The sequence below is a fragment of the Lactuca sativa genome, chromosome 7 (assembly GCF_002870075.4).
Source record: "Lactuca sativa cultivar Salinas chromosome 7, Lsat_Salinas_v11, whole genome shotgun sequence".
In the NCBI taxonomy this organism is placed as follows: Eukaryota; Viridiplantae; Streptophyta; class Magnoliopsida; order Asterales; family Asteraceae; genus Lactuca; species Lactuca sativa.
The window spans coordinates 80,697,315-80,710,991 of record NC_056629.2 but is presented as its reverse complement, the minus strand read 5'-3'; the positions used below and the strand labels follow the sequence as shown (position 1 = coordinate 80,710,991).

Below are 13,677 nucleotides of genomic sequence, written 5' to 3'. Positions count from 1 at the left end.
GAACACCCTATGTTCGAGCTTCTTTACGTGGCAAACCCAACTCTATAAACAGTTTCAAGAAAAAAAATTCCCGTCGCACCAAAAGAATTCAATTGCAAACATGATGACTAAAGGATCTGTTAAACCAATGTTTTAAAACCCGGCTCGACCCGGCCGGTTCAACCGGTTGGACCGTGACCCGGGGTAGAAGGCGGGTCAATTGAGAACGGTTTTTTGTAAAAATACAGACCGGATAGAACCGGCCGGGTTTCCCCTAAACCGTGGTTCAAACACTTATGTTGAACCGGTTAAAACTGAATTGACCCGTTTTAATAGGGGTTGGATAGTTGAATATAAGTAGTAAACGCCAAAACAACGAGCCGGTTGCGGTTTCCTCAATGTTTTTCAATGGTTAAACTTTGTGGACATCAAATTATTGTTTTTATATTATATGTTTATGTATTATGTAGGAAAATAAAAACATATAAAAATATGAAAGGACCATAAATCGGGTTGATCCGACGGTTCAACCGGTTGAACCGATCATCACACCGGGTCAACTAAAACCTCGAGTTTTAAAACATTGTCTTCGACTGAAGCTTATCAAAAAGAGTGTATGTATGTGAAATTTGCCTCTGTGAGCCCAAAAACAGATCAACTCTCTCTACGGTCTACAGCTGTTCGAAAACCCCCACTAATCATAATTCATACATCCTTAAAAATGGAGGGGCAAAACTCAAGAATCTGCGTGGATTTGAGTTCATCATCGAGCACATGCATTAGCCCAAGTTCGAGCATGATTTCTCCAAAATCTAATGATCCACTTGAAAATCTGCTAAACCTTAATGATTTTGAAATACAAATCATTTTAGATTATATCAGCCACGAAACCCATACCATCGAAACACATCCAAACAACGAGGTAAAAGAGTTGGCTGGAATTCCAATCATTTTCAAAGAAACCACCCCACCTGAGTCTTCTCCATCACCCGCCGTTACTTATAGCAGCAGGGATTTCTCACCCGGTGGCGAAATGATTTCCGACAACAAAGCTCCGGCAAAGGTAAACGAGGGTTTATCTGATGTCATCCATAATCAACGACAACCATCAATGGTGGGGTACAGAGGAGTAAGACGACGGTCGTGGGGGAAATTCACGGCTGAGATGCGGAATCCAAAGACAGGTGTGAGGATGTGTTTAGGGACTTACAAGACGGCTGAGGAAGCTGCCATGGCGTATGATCGAGAAGCATTTAAGCTCCGTGGACGTCGCGCAGTAGTTAACTTCCCGAGTTTGATCGTCTTGCAGAACAAATGTCCCTAAAATTCACCATTAAAAAAAAAGCAAGATCCTAATCTAGGTTTAGGGGAAGCAACACGAGGAGCCTAATGTATTCATTCATGTTGTTGAAACTTGTTCTTGAGTTCAAACCCAAATTATCCTTGTTGTTTATATTATATTGATTGTAAAATTTATAGTTAATTTAGATAAAATTGATTCGGATCAAGTCTCTCGTCTGTAGTGTATACGTTGCCTTCCTCTTTTTTTGTGCAGGTATCCGTTACAGTCACCGGCAGCTCTCTGATGCCTCACCGGAGAAGACGATACCAGCAGAAGAAACAACGCCGACTACATTTTCCGGGCGTAAGTTTCGCTCCCTCTCTACATTCTCCCAAGTGCAAACCGCAGCACCGAAACACCCTCCGACCTTTCCCCATCACTACTGTCACGTCACCGATCATAGTGTCCTTTTGTCACTTCCTTGTCCTTACAGCACTGTTACGTCCTTTTTCATCTGTAGCTTCTCAGCCTTCAATTATTGTCATATACAGTGTATTATTTTTCTAACAGCTATTAAAAACATATCATTTTTGCTGTTGTACAAACTTTGAAAATGTAAAGAATTTTCGATTTTTTTCACATTTAGTCACTAAATTTTTTTTCGTTATCTATTTGCCACTAAACTATTGAAACTGTTCACATTTTACCCTTATGACCGGCTGTTACCGGTCATAAGGGTAAAATGTGAACAGTTTCAATAGTTTAGTGGCAAATAGATAACGAAAAAAAGTTTAGTGACTAAATATGAACAAAATCGAATGTTCGTTTCCCTCTAAAAAATTCAATGACTAAATGTGAACAAGCTTCTTCTTGTATTATGTTTTAGCAAATTATTTATTTTTGTTAAATTGTAACAACATTTGTTGATGGAGAGATCTATGACCGGTAACAGCCGGTCATAAGGGTAAAATGTGAACAAATTCAATAGTTCAATGGCAAATAGATGACGAAAAAAAGTTTAGTGACTAAATGTGAACAAAGTCGAAAGTTCGTTACCCTTTCAAGTCATTATCCCACAGTTTTTTGCGTGAATTGTATAGGTTTAGTTTTTCTATCAGCACGTCATTGTGTTTATTTGAGGGAGAGTAACTACCTTTTATCCATGTTTACATAGACTACATGGGCTGACATTGTGGCCTTAGACCCATTCACACAGTGAGGAGACTCACCTTGCACTGCTGAAGCCCTGGCTGGAACTAGCTGTGTACGTACGATGTTCCGTATCTCATTATTAGCAGAGTATGTTTCTTAGGACAGAGATATAGTAGATTATGTTTCTTTATATGTTAGCATGTTATATGATTGTATGTGTTTAGGGGCGGGGCCCGGAGACAGGCAGGGCCTAAGAGAGACAGATTTGTATACCGAGCGGGGCTCGATGCCAGGCGGGGCCTGATGTCGGGCGGTGCCCGATGCCAGAGTATTAAATTAATGGTTTGACAATTATGGTTTTTGTATTAAATTAAAATCGAATTTTTTGGTCATGATTTTTGGGATGTTACACAGTTAAAACAAGTTAGTTGCTTTCTTATGTACAAAAAATAAGAAGTTGCCAACATGTGAACACGGATAAGAGGTAGTTACCCTCCTAAGTCATTTTCCCTTTGAGTTACCGGTTAAAACAGGTATTAGCCGGTAATATTGGTATAATTTAAACAGTTAAAACAAGTTAGTTGCTTTATTATGTACAAAAAAGAAGAAGTTGCCAATATGTGAACACGGATAAAAGGTAGTTACCCTCCTAAGTCATTTTCCCTTTATTTGGCTATTCATATTTTAATTCTTCTTCCTACACGATATACCCAAGTAGGACAAAACCTTTTTTCCCTGTTTATACAATTTCCTATTTATTATTAATTTGTTGTATTAGTATTTAATAACTGTTTTAATTTGTTTATAGGTTCATAAATCTATCATATACGTGTGCTAGTTTTGCTTTATTTTAGTTCTTAGTTTGCTTTCTTTTTGGGGTCACAATTTTGACTTTATTTGTTCATAATTGTGTGTCTGTATGGTCTTGATACATTGAGGTCATGTCCGTAAACTTCTAGGACTAGGGTCTTTAGCAAGGTGGAGGGGATCGAGAGTTCCTAGGGAGAGGCAAGGCGAGTGGTAGCAATGTAGAGGCTACTAGGTTGAGAGTTGGTACTCAGAATAGAATATAAGTTCTTTAATGTGAAGTTGTTGGATCTAATGGGGTATTAAGGAAAAAGGAAAATGGACATATTTAGAAGACTAAGTGGATGGGTGCAAAGGATAGAGAGTGTAAAAAAATGGTAACCTGCATCATTTAAGCGGCCCATACCAACCCGCCCCAAAGCCCATGTGGGAGATGGAGGTCAGTTGCGAAACACTAGCAATATTTTGGACGTGTCAGTATTTGAATTTGAACCCTCTTGTGTATAATTTCACGCCTTAACCGGTAGGATCCCATCGTAGGGCGAAAGCTAGAGAGTGTAATGGATACAAGTTATGGTTCGCAAATCACAAGCAATATTTTGCATGTGTCATGATTTCAATTTGAACCCTCTTATGTATAATTTCACGTCTCAACCAGTAGGATCCCATCATAGGGCGAAAGCTAGAGAGTGTAATGGATACAAGTTTTGCTCAGGTCTACTACATGTGAGAATGGGGTGGTTATTTTGTTGTCCCCAATGCTTATCGACAACATGGTGGAAGTTAGAAGATGTAACGATATGATCATGGGGATCAAGGTAGTGGTTGGAGGGGAGATGGTGAGCGATGTGGGTGCTTACGCCCCCATAGTGGTTTGGGTGAGTTGGAAGAGAGGAATTTATGGGATGTGTTAGATGACCAACACTTGGTCTTACGGGTTGACTTCAATGGACATATAGGGAAATATCGATGGGTATGCATGGGTGCATGGGTCTGTGGTTTTCGTACAATGAAGAAGGTCGGTCGTTTTTTGAGTTTTCAATGGCATGTGATTTGGTGGTCTCAAACTATTTCTTTAGAAAGAGGGACGGTTATTGATTACCTTTCAGAGTGGTGTGTGGGTGGGGGGGGGGGGCATAACACCCAAATCGACTACCCATTGTTGCAAAGGCGAGATCTTAGGGTTTGCAAAAATTGCAATGTAATATCTGGTGATGTCTGTGCATCGCAACATACATTGTTAGTTGTGTATTAACTCGTAGGAAGGAAGGTTAGAGGAAGAACTAGAATCGGACCTAGGATTTTTTTTTGGAAAAATTTGGATGAGGCTTTAAGAAATAAAGTGATCATAGAGGTGGAAGCTAGCACTGATCAAGCGAGCAATGCATATCGGATATGGAATACTATGACTAATACCATCAACAGAGGTAGCTAAAGACACTTTAGGGACGTCGAGAGGGACGATTAAGGATCATATATAATCGCAATGGTGGAGCAAGGAGGTCCAAGCAAAGGTTAGGGTAAAACATGCTTTCTATAAGGAGTTTTCAGAGTCTATCGAGGATGAAGAAGATGTAGGGGAAAATATAGGTACAAGGAGGCCAATCGTGAGGCAAAGAAAGTGGTGGCTATAGCTAAGGCCATGGCTTACAAGGATATGTATAAAAGATTGAACGCCAAAGAAGGGAAGCATGGAATCTACAAGTTAGCTAAAGTCGAAGAAAGAAGACAAAGGGACTTAGGGAATGATAGGTATATTAAGGATGACAACAACCAAGTTTTAGTAATTTGATGAAGATATAAGAGGAAATTAATGGGCTAGCTATTTTCATTCTATGTATAGTGATAGTTTCTTTGTCATGATGGATATGAAGGAAGATGGTGTTTTAGGAAGGTTTCAAACCGACATAAAGGGTTCCTACTTGAGGAGTAGTAGTGAGGAAGTGAATAGGGTTTTGTGGAATATGGGGAGGGACAAAGTCATTGGTCCGGAATAAATTCCTATTAACACATGGTTGTGCCTTGGGGGGGGGGGGGGGGGGGGGAAGGAGTTAAGTGCCTCACGATGTTATTCAACTTTATCTTAGAGACCACAAGGATGTTGCTTAGGTGTGAAGAATCAATATAGTGGTCCCAATATATAAGAACATTGGTGATGCACAAAGCTATAGTAACTATAAAGGTATTAAGTTTTTTTGAAAGAGAATAAAGGTATTAAGTTACTTAATCATATGTTGAAACCATGGAGAGAGTACTAGAGGCTAGGTTTTGTAACATCACGTCTATTATAGAAAATCAATTTGACTTCATGCTTTGGAGACACCTCAGATGTCTTATGGAGAAATATAGAAAAAGAAATGGGGATCTCCATAGGTTTTCATCGACTTAGAGAATGCATATGATAGTGTTCCTCGAGAGGCGATTTGGAGAATCTTGGAATCTAGGAGTATCCTTAAGGGATATATCATCGATTTTCATGACATGTATTGTCGGTCTACAACGTGTGTGTGGACCCCATTCAAAGATAAAGTCTTTCAGTTGAGGTCGGGCTACACCAAGGTCAGCTCTCAAGCCGTATATCCCCGTCTTGATCTTAGACAAGTTGTCTCATGAGATCGATGCGGAAATGCCTTAGTGTATGTTCTTATGTTGATGGCATTGTGCTGGCACGCAAGTCTAGGATTGAGTTGAATGCTCGGTTGGACACTTGAAGGTCGACTTTAAAAAGAAATGGCTACAAATCAACACACTTAAAGCAAAGTATCTCTTTTAAACATAGTATCTTTTATGAAGTTTCAATGCGGAGTCGAATGATGAAGGAGTAGACATAAATGTACGTGGGCAAATCCTTACATCGAAGGATAACTTCAAATATCTAGGGTCTATGATCCATAAGAGAGGGGGTGTGGAGGTAGACATTATCCATCACATAAAGGCGGTCCATTAAAGTGGAGGGCGGCTATCGAATTCTTGTGCGACAATAAAGTTCCATTAAAAACTAAGGGGAAGTTTTACATGGTAGCTATTAGGCATGTCATGATATATGAATCTGTTTTCACAACAAAAAAGACAATAAGAGGAAGATGGAAGTAGCATAAATGATGTTGATGTGGACTTTGTGGTTGAACTTTGTTGGATAGGATACCAAATGTTGCTATAAGAAATTCATTAAGTTTGACATGGATTAAGGTTGAGCATTTTGTCCTATTTGCTGATCACGTACCCGTACCCAACCAGAACAGGGACCAAATTTGTATACTTGGGACGGTACTCGGGACATGTATTAGCCAATATTTGGGTTTCGGTACTTGGTACCCGATACCAAAAAATGTTGGGTATTTTCCCGAACCGGCCCAAGATGAAAGGTCATGAACAAGAGAGCCGTTTGGGATGAGATTTATCCTGCTGTTAGCATTTTTTAAACATATAATGGTAATATATAACTGATTTATCTATAAACAAAATGAATCCAATTAAATCCATAAAATTAAACTTATCCAGTTAGTTTCGTATATAATCAAATGGCCATGGAAAAAACATAACCGTGTAATTAGATTTTTGAATCACAAACCATTTTTTTTTTTAAATTTTTACACCTCACTTATGTACATATTAACTAGTGAAAAAAATTTGCTCCAAAAGAAAGATTATAAATACCTCGTGATGTGCCGTTTTTTTTCCATACACATTTTTGTCCCCTCTGAAGATGTAAAAATTTAATAACATGAAATAAAGAAATTATACATTATATATATATATATATATATATATATATATATATATATATATATATATATATATATATATATATATATATATATATATATATATATATATATATATATATATATATATATATAATACAGGGAAAGAAGTCCATTTATACATGATACATCTAAACCACATTTTTTTTAACATTACACAAAGCCAACAATGTGTTTAGAGACTAACCCATATTCATATTCACAAACCTTGCACTCATCTTCATGGATCAGTAGAAAGCCTTTGCATTAAATTAAATGCTTACACCACATAAACATGAACATGAACATGAACTAACCCTAAACTAAAGTTTCCAGTAAATTCCCAGCCAATGTAAAATGCCTGAAACAATCGCCCAAAACAGAATCTCTGCAAATATAACATAAAGTAGGATTCCCACTCTTCTTGAATTCCATACTCCAATGAATATGTGTTTTTGAATCCAGTATGTCTGCACCCATTCAACTACTTAATTAGAACCAATTCATCTGTTGAAGCTCTCACTAGTGTTTAGTATGATGGAATCAAGGAAAGAATGGAACACCTCATTCCATTCCATCGGTATGAAGAAAAGTTGTTTGTCTTGTCTGATTGAATAAAATTGGCCATTCTTGAACCATTTGTATTAATTTTCATTCCTTAGCAAACGGGTAACTTTTTTTATTTTCCATCATGGAATGGAATAAATATTTACAACACTAAAATCCATTAGTTATAATTAAGTAGTATATACTACAACTCATTAACTTTCCTACAGGCCAAAACCAAACATGATCATGGAATGTAATCACTCATTCCATTACTTTGCTTATTCCATTCCATTCCTTCAACATTTCATAGACCTAGTAAAAAAAGATGAAAGCTCACCAGTGTGTTATGGGGATCATCATAGTACCAGCCATTAATGAATCCTGCAAAGATTCCTTCAGCTGCCATAACATAAACAAACATTGCATTCTTTCCAATCCATTCCAATGGCAGGAATAAATATCTTAATTTCAAGATATCAACCTGCAATTCAAAATATTTTACAATGTTGTAACATGTCTAAATGAAAACATGATGCTATAAAAACCAAATCAGTGAAAGTTAGATTGCTATTTCTTGCACAAATTTAAGAAGTACAATTACCATAATGTAGAAGAACGAGAAAACCAATGCTGCAGCCCCTGATGTTACACAAACATAGCTAAAAGTATACAATTGTTTATTTAATGGAATTGCTGCATAAATGAAGATAAATATAGACTATAGAGTGAGATTTTATAAAGCAAAAGGCGAATATAAACTACAAAAAGTATAAAGTTCAATGTCTTGATACACACCATCTGTGAAATGAAGAATGATTCCCAAAACAACAAGGCCAACACCCATTATAATCCAATGTCTTAGCCTAGATGAATGATCCTGAAATTTTGTAGTATATATTAACAAATTGTACCTTATGTTAACAGAACAGGTTGTACTGTGTTTGATGTGTATTGGACTGAATGTCAGTGGAATAAAAATTGCAATTTTTCACTCTTGGTGTCTTATTTGTGCAAAAGACATGAATACCCTTCTTGTTCTTATCATTAAAAATAGCCATAGAAAGTTTTTTGGAAGAATTGAACCAACCTTCATTTGTATGAGTACATGCCCAAAGTGCACTCCAATAATTGTAGAGAGAATAGCAGAAATAGAGCTGTTACATACAGTTCAATAATTTAGTTTATGTATTTATCCATGATGAGATATGATATAACACAAGGACAATATGGGAAAAATGAAGCCAAATTATCATACAAGGACACTCTCGATCTTTCTTCAATGGGATGGGATGAAAAAAATGCAATTTTTATCTCATTCAAAAAGGTGGTACAAGGAGTATCTTGATCCCTTGACTATGAAAAGACATGAATGCCCTTATCATCAGAATAGCCCTAAATGATGCAAGTGAAAACAGACCTTAAAATTCCTTCAGGTTCAAAAGGTGCCCTACACCATGATGGAGCGTCCTTCTTGAAAGGACCCTCATAAGGGGATTTCTCAGTGCAAGCCTTTCATTGCAACAAAACAACAAAACAACAGGAACCTTTTTTTAAAAAAAATATCAGAAAAGGTGACATGAGCATGAAGAGATATATCAAGAACATATTTTTAAACATGATAACACTGAAAATAGAAAAAAGAAAACCTTAGATCTCTTCCAAGCAGGATGCAGATACATATGATTAATTCCAAGCACTTGTCTATCAACATAACCCACAGCATTACATGGAGGATCAAGTTTTCCTCTCACATCACAAGCTACCTGAGATATACATATATGCAAAAGACGTAAATGCCCTCATCATTTAGGGCTCAATGAAATGATACAATTTTCATTTTTAACATCATGCATAGATCCAAAGAGTAAGTGATACATTATTACATACAGTTAAAATCTTTCCATAATCAGCACTTTCTGTATTTTGGACTTTGAACTCCCAACTTGGGACATAAGTTCCATAAAGAACTGCCATGTAAACAATCAGAACACAAGCTCCTAGCATCCTGCAAATATGTGCCCAAAACTACATCGTTTTGAGTGGTTCTACACCTAAGCTTGGGTACATCATATTCACTTTTTCCACACACATACATACATACATACATATACATACATATATTGATTAGCGAGGGAGGAAAACAAATACCAATGCCAAAAGTACAACTTGTATATAGATAAACGACCAGGTGGCAGTTCCTTAGGTTGTGCACCTTGAGTTGCAATTTCCAACAATCCAACAATGAAATATGCAAGTGCGATTCTCTAAAGAAAGAAACAATTCCATAAATCAACTGATTATTTATTATTGTGATATGTCATACAAAAAATTGAAATCATTTTTAACCTGTAGAATACCACACCACCTAATAAGTTTCATATCAACACCATATGATAGTTTGTCAGGAGCATGCGAGAAACCACCTATGAAAACACATAAAGTATCGAAAAGAATAATAAAACTTCATTTGTTTAATCGAAAAGTAAAGAATTTAATAATAAGAATAAAAAGACTCCAAGTATATGAAATCAAGAAATGACCTTGTAATAAAAGACCCCAAAAGATGAGTTTCAGAGTCCTAAGTATCACCTTTTTAGTGGCATTGCATCTATCTGGTATTCTCTGCAAGGAGATATATAAAGTATATTTACACACATACATACATACATGCATACATACATACATACATACATATAGATGTAAAGAGATATTATGAGGAAACCTTGAGAGCAAGTGCAATGGCTATGCCCACAATGAATAAAAAGAATGGCATCACAAAATCAGCAAGGTTGCAACCATTCCAAGGAGCATGACCAATCATAGGCCATTCTCCTCCAGCATCATCAACTAAAATCATCAGCTGCAATTCCATATAATATGAAACATTTTATAGATAAGATATAGTAAAACAACTAATAAATATATAGTCAGGCATCAATGAGATAAAAGTATACAAAATATGTCTTATCAAGAGTATAGGATGCTAAAATAAGATAATAACTTTCAATTTTGTTCCATTGTAATGAAACAAAACTAAGAGTCGAGTGATTAAACTAACAAGTATGAAACTTGCCTACCACATTATCCCAAATTAATTTCTGTTTCAAAAGCATTTTTTCTATTTATCAAACACTTATTTAATTTTATTGACTTTTTGAAAAACTAATAAATAAATAAAGAAATCATATCGGAATATATCAGCAATCTCACACATAGCGTAGGTGTAGGAATAGCTAGGAAGAAGTATATACCGCCACCGTAAGGCCTCTGAAGACATCGACGGAAGCAACACGCTTCTTCTTCGTCTTCCCTTTGTTGTTGTTGTCATGTGGATTCTCCGACGAAGGAGCCGGTGTCTCTGCCACTTCCAGACGGTGGTCGTTGTCGTTATGTTTGATGTCAGCCATTTTTAATGGTACAGTGAAGTGCGAAACGATGGCGAAGCAGAAGCTTACACTTCCCGCCGATATAATATTCCCTTCCTTGGATGGATGGCGTGATTGTATATTTGTATTGGTCTATTTTATTTTAGTTAAAAACAAATATCTTCCAATGATTTTATTCGCTTTTAATATTTTAATGTTTTAATGTTTAATGATTACTAAAATAACAATTTTATACGGAAACTTTGGGTCAGAAAACATGAGACATCTTATCTTTTATCTTGCAATATATTTAGTTTAACAAAATAAAGATAACTTATTACTATTTTTAATAAAGACAAGATAGTTGTCTATTAGTACAAAATAAGAAAATTCTGCCACTTTGGTATTGTTATGATTTTTTTTTCTTTTCGAAATTAGTGAGGGCTTGCCAGATTCCATGGGATTTTAACAAAATTAGAAACTCAATTTCATTTTGTCATCTTTTTTTCTAAAAGATAATTTCTTTAACAAGGTTTTTGGGCCAATTTTAATGTATAGGTTAATGTTTCGTGAACATGTAGTTATGCTTTATATCTTGAAATCAATGGAGACGATCAGACAAAGCCCCATATAATCATAAGAATTGAGTATCTTGAAATCAATGGTATCTTGATGATGACATGTTTATTGGAGATGATTAGGAGGTGGCCAAGGCGTTAGACATCATTAAAGTTATTGGCTTAAAATAGGACATCAAGAAAATCAAGTTTTTTTGGTGTGACATCCGAAATCTTGAAGAGAAATTGTGAGAATAACCCTATTTCTAGGCCAACTCAATAAGTTTGGGGGACCAACTTGACGTGTTGAAGATAAAAGAATCATGGGAATTAAATGAACCAACTCGACAAGTTAAGGAGCCTCAACTAGACGAGTTGGCAGCTGGGAATGAAACGCTAATTTTTAGGGTCTTGCACCCTATTTAAAGGCCTTAAGTCCTTTTTCTTGCCTCCTTATCAGTCTCCATTGTTATCAAAACCCTAAAACGAGTTGTAGCCTTAGTTGTCAAGTTTGTGAGCCTTGGAAGGAAGTTTGGTGTTCATTTTGTGCATTGTGAAGGAATTAAGATCTTGAAGTTTCTAGCTTAAAGAAGGAAGTCTTGGATCCAGAATCACTCCATTTCTTGCAGTCACTTTAAGGTATCAAGTTCATACCTTGATTTGTAAATGATTAGATATTCTCATTTTGGGTTTTGTTGTGTTTTGGCCTCTTTATGGGGATGATGATGGAGTGAAGTCATTTAAGGGGTTGTTCTTTCAGATATGTGTTGGTTTTGGTACCCTTTAGCTTAAAGGTGCAAATTTTATGAGGATTTTGGTATCATGCATGCATTAAGTCAATTATTAAGTCCATTCTAAGCTTAAGAGCTTCATTTAGACATACATGAACGTAAAGTTGGCAACTTTACGTGGTTTTCCAGCTCAAGGAAGTTAGATCTATGTTTTGTGACCATGTCATTATGGATTAAGTGCTTAATATATTAATATGTGGGTTTTTGGCGAACTCGACGAGTTTATGGATAAACTCGGCGAGTTGGCTCGGTTTTCCCCGACATTATCAGATTGACAGAGGAACTTGGCGAGTTGTGGGTCAACTCGGCGAGTTGATTTGGTTTTTCCTAATCTGTGCAGTTGATTAAGAAACTCAACGAGTTGAAGGACAACTCGGCGAGTTGGGTCAACTTGGACCGTTGACTTTGACTTTTGATTTATGTCCTTGATCAAGTTTGTCCCAAGGGGTACTTGAGAAAATCTGAATTGTGGTTAAAGGAATTATGGGCTTAGGATAATGCCCATATGGGATTGGGCCTAATTTGGAAAAATTGGGCCATTGGTTGATTAGTGGGACTTTGGGCCTTTCATATTGTAGTTTGGGTCATGGATTTGGACAAGGCTAGGTTAGGGGTAAAATGATCTTTTTACCCCAGGTATGAAGTTGTGGTTATGGATTGGAACGTAATTGCTAATTGGGTGTTATTTTTGATCTGATAATTCGGAGGCGTCGTCAGGGCAGCAGTTAGGAAATTCTTTCAGTGAGCTTCTGCATTCGAGGTGAGTTTTCCTTATCGGGTTTAGCGGGTCGAAGGCACCAATGTCGGACCATGTTATCATTATGTTGATAGTATGTCAGCTGTCTTTGTGACTCTTGCATGTGCCTGTGTTTATATGCTTTTTGGGCTAAGGTCCAATGTCGGGCGGGGCCCGATGACTGTTTGTATGCTATCATGCTATGTATCTATGTTATATGTGTATTTGTTTAATTGATATACGTTATATGCATGCTAGGCAGCGACTGATTCACTCCGAGCTCACCTCGATGACCAGGCGAGGCCCGATATATGCTTATTGTATGTATGGTATGAGGTGTTTTGGAGAAACTCACTAAATTTTGTGTTTATGGTTTTTAGTTTATGTTTCAGGTACTTCCGGTTGTAAAGGGAAGAGCTCAGGATGATTGCATCACACACACCATTGAGATCTTGCTATGATGTTTTACTTTGATTTATGGCAAATGGATACATTGGTTTTATCCAAATGTTTGGATGATATGGAAAAATACTATTTTATCTATTATTAAATTGAAAATTTTGGGACCATATTTTTGGATGTTTCAAGTTGGTATCAAAGCCTTGGTTTGAGGGATTCGGCCATACTATCGGGTGTGCATGGACTCAAATTGAGGATTTAGTGAAATTTTTATAAAATAAACATTTAAATAAAAAGAAATTTATAATCAAGAAAGG

At 36.5% G+C, this 13,677-nt stretch overlaps 2 protein-coding genes across 2 annotated transcripts; one reads left to right on the top strand and one right to left on the bottom strand.

Annotated features, from left to right (window-relative positions):
* The first annotated feature begins 700 nt into the window (after positions 1 to 700).
* LOC111913959 (ethylene-responsive transcription factor 2) lies at positions 701 to 1,303 on the top strand. The gene has a single exon (XM_023909673.1). The coding sequence runs from the start codon at positions 701 to 703 to the stop codon at positions 1,301 to 1,303; it is 603 nt and encodes a 200-aa protein (XP_023765441.1).
* A 5,809-nt stretch (positions 1,304 to 7,112) lies between these two features.
* LOC111914003 (uncharacterized) lies at positions 7,113 to 11,022 on the bottom strand. The gene is made up of 13 exons (XM_023909741.3): positions 10,764 to 11,022; positions 10,235 to 10,372; positions 10,053 to 10,134; positions 9,859 to 9,935; positions 9,661 to 9,776; positions 9,400 to 9,517; positions 9,159 to 9,275; positions 8,930 to 9,021; positions 8,600 to 8,666; positions 8,308 to 8,389; positions 8,114 to 8,205; positions 7,850 to 7,993; positions 7,113 to 7,433 (listed from the first exon to the last, which is right to left on the bottom strand). Exons 1-13 carry the CDS (start codon positions 10,917 to 10,919, stop codon positions 7,287 to 7,289), a joined length of 1,428 nt encoding a protein of 475 aa, XP_023765509.1. The 5' UTR covers positions 10,920 to 11,022; the 3' UTR covers positions 7,113 to 7,286.
* Between the last annotated feature and the right edge of the window lie 2,655 nt (positions 11,023 to 13,677).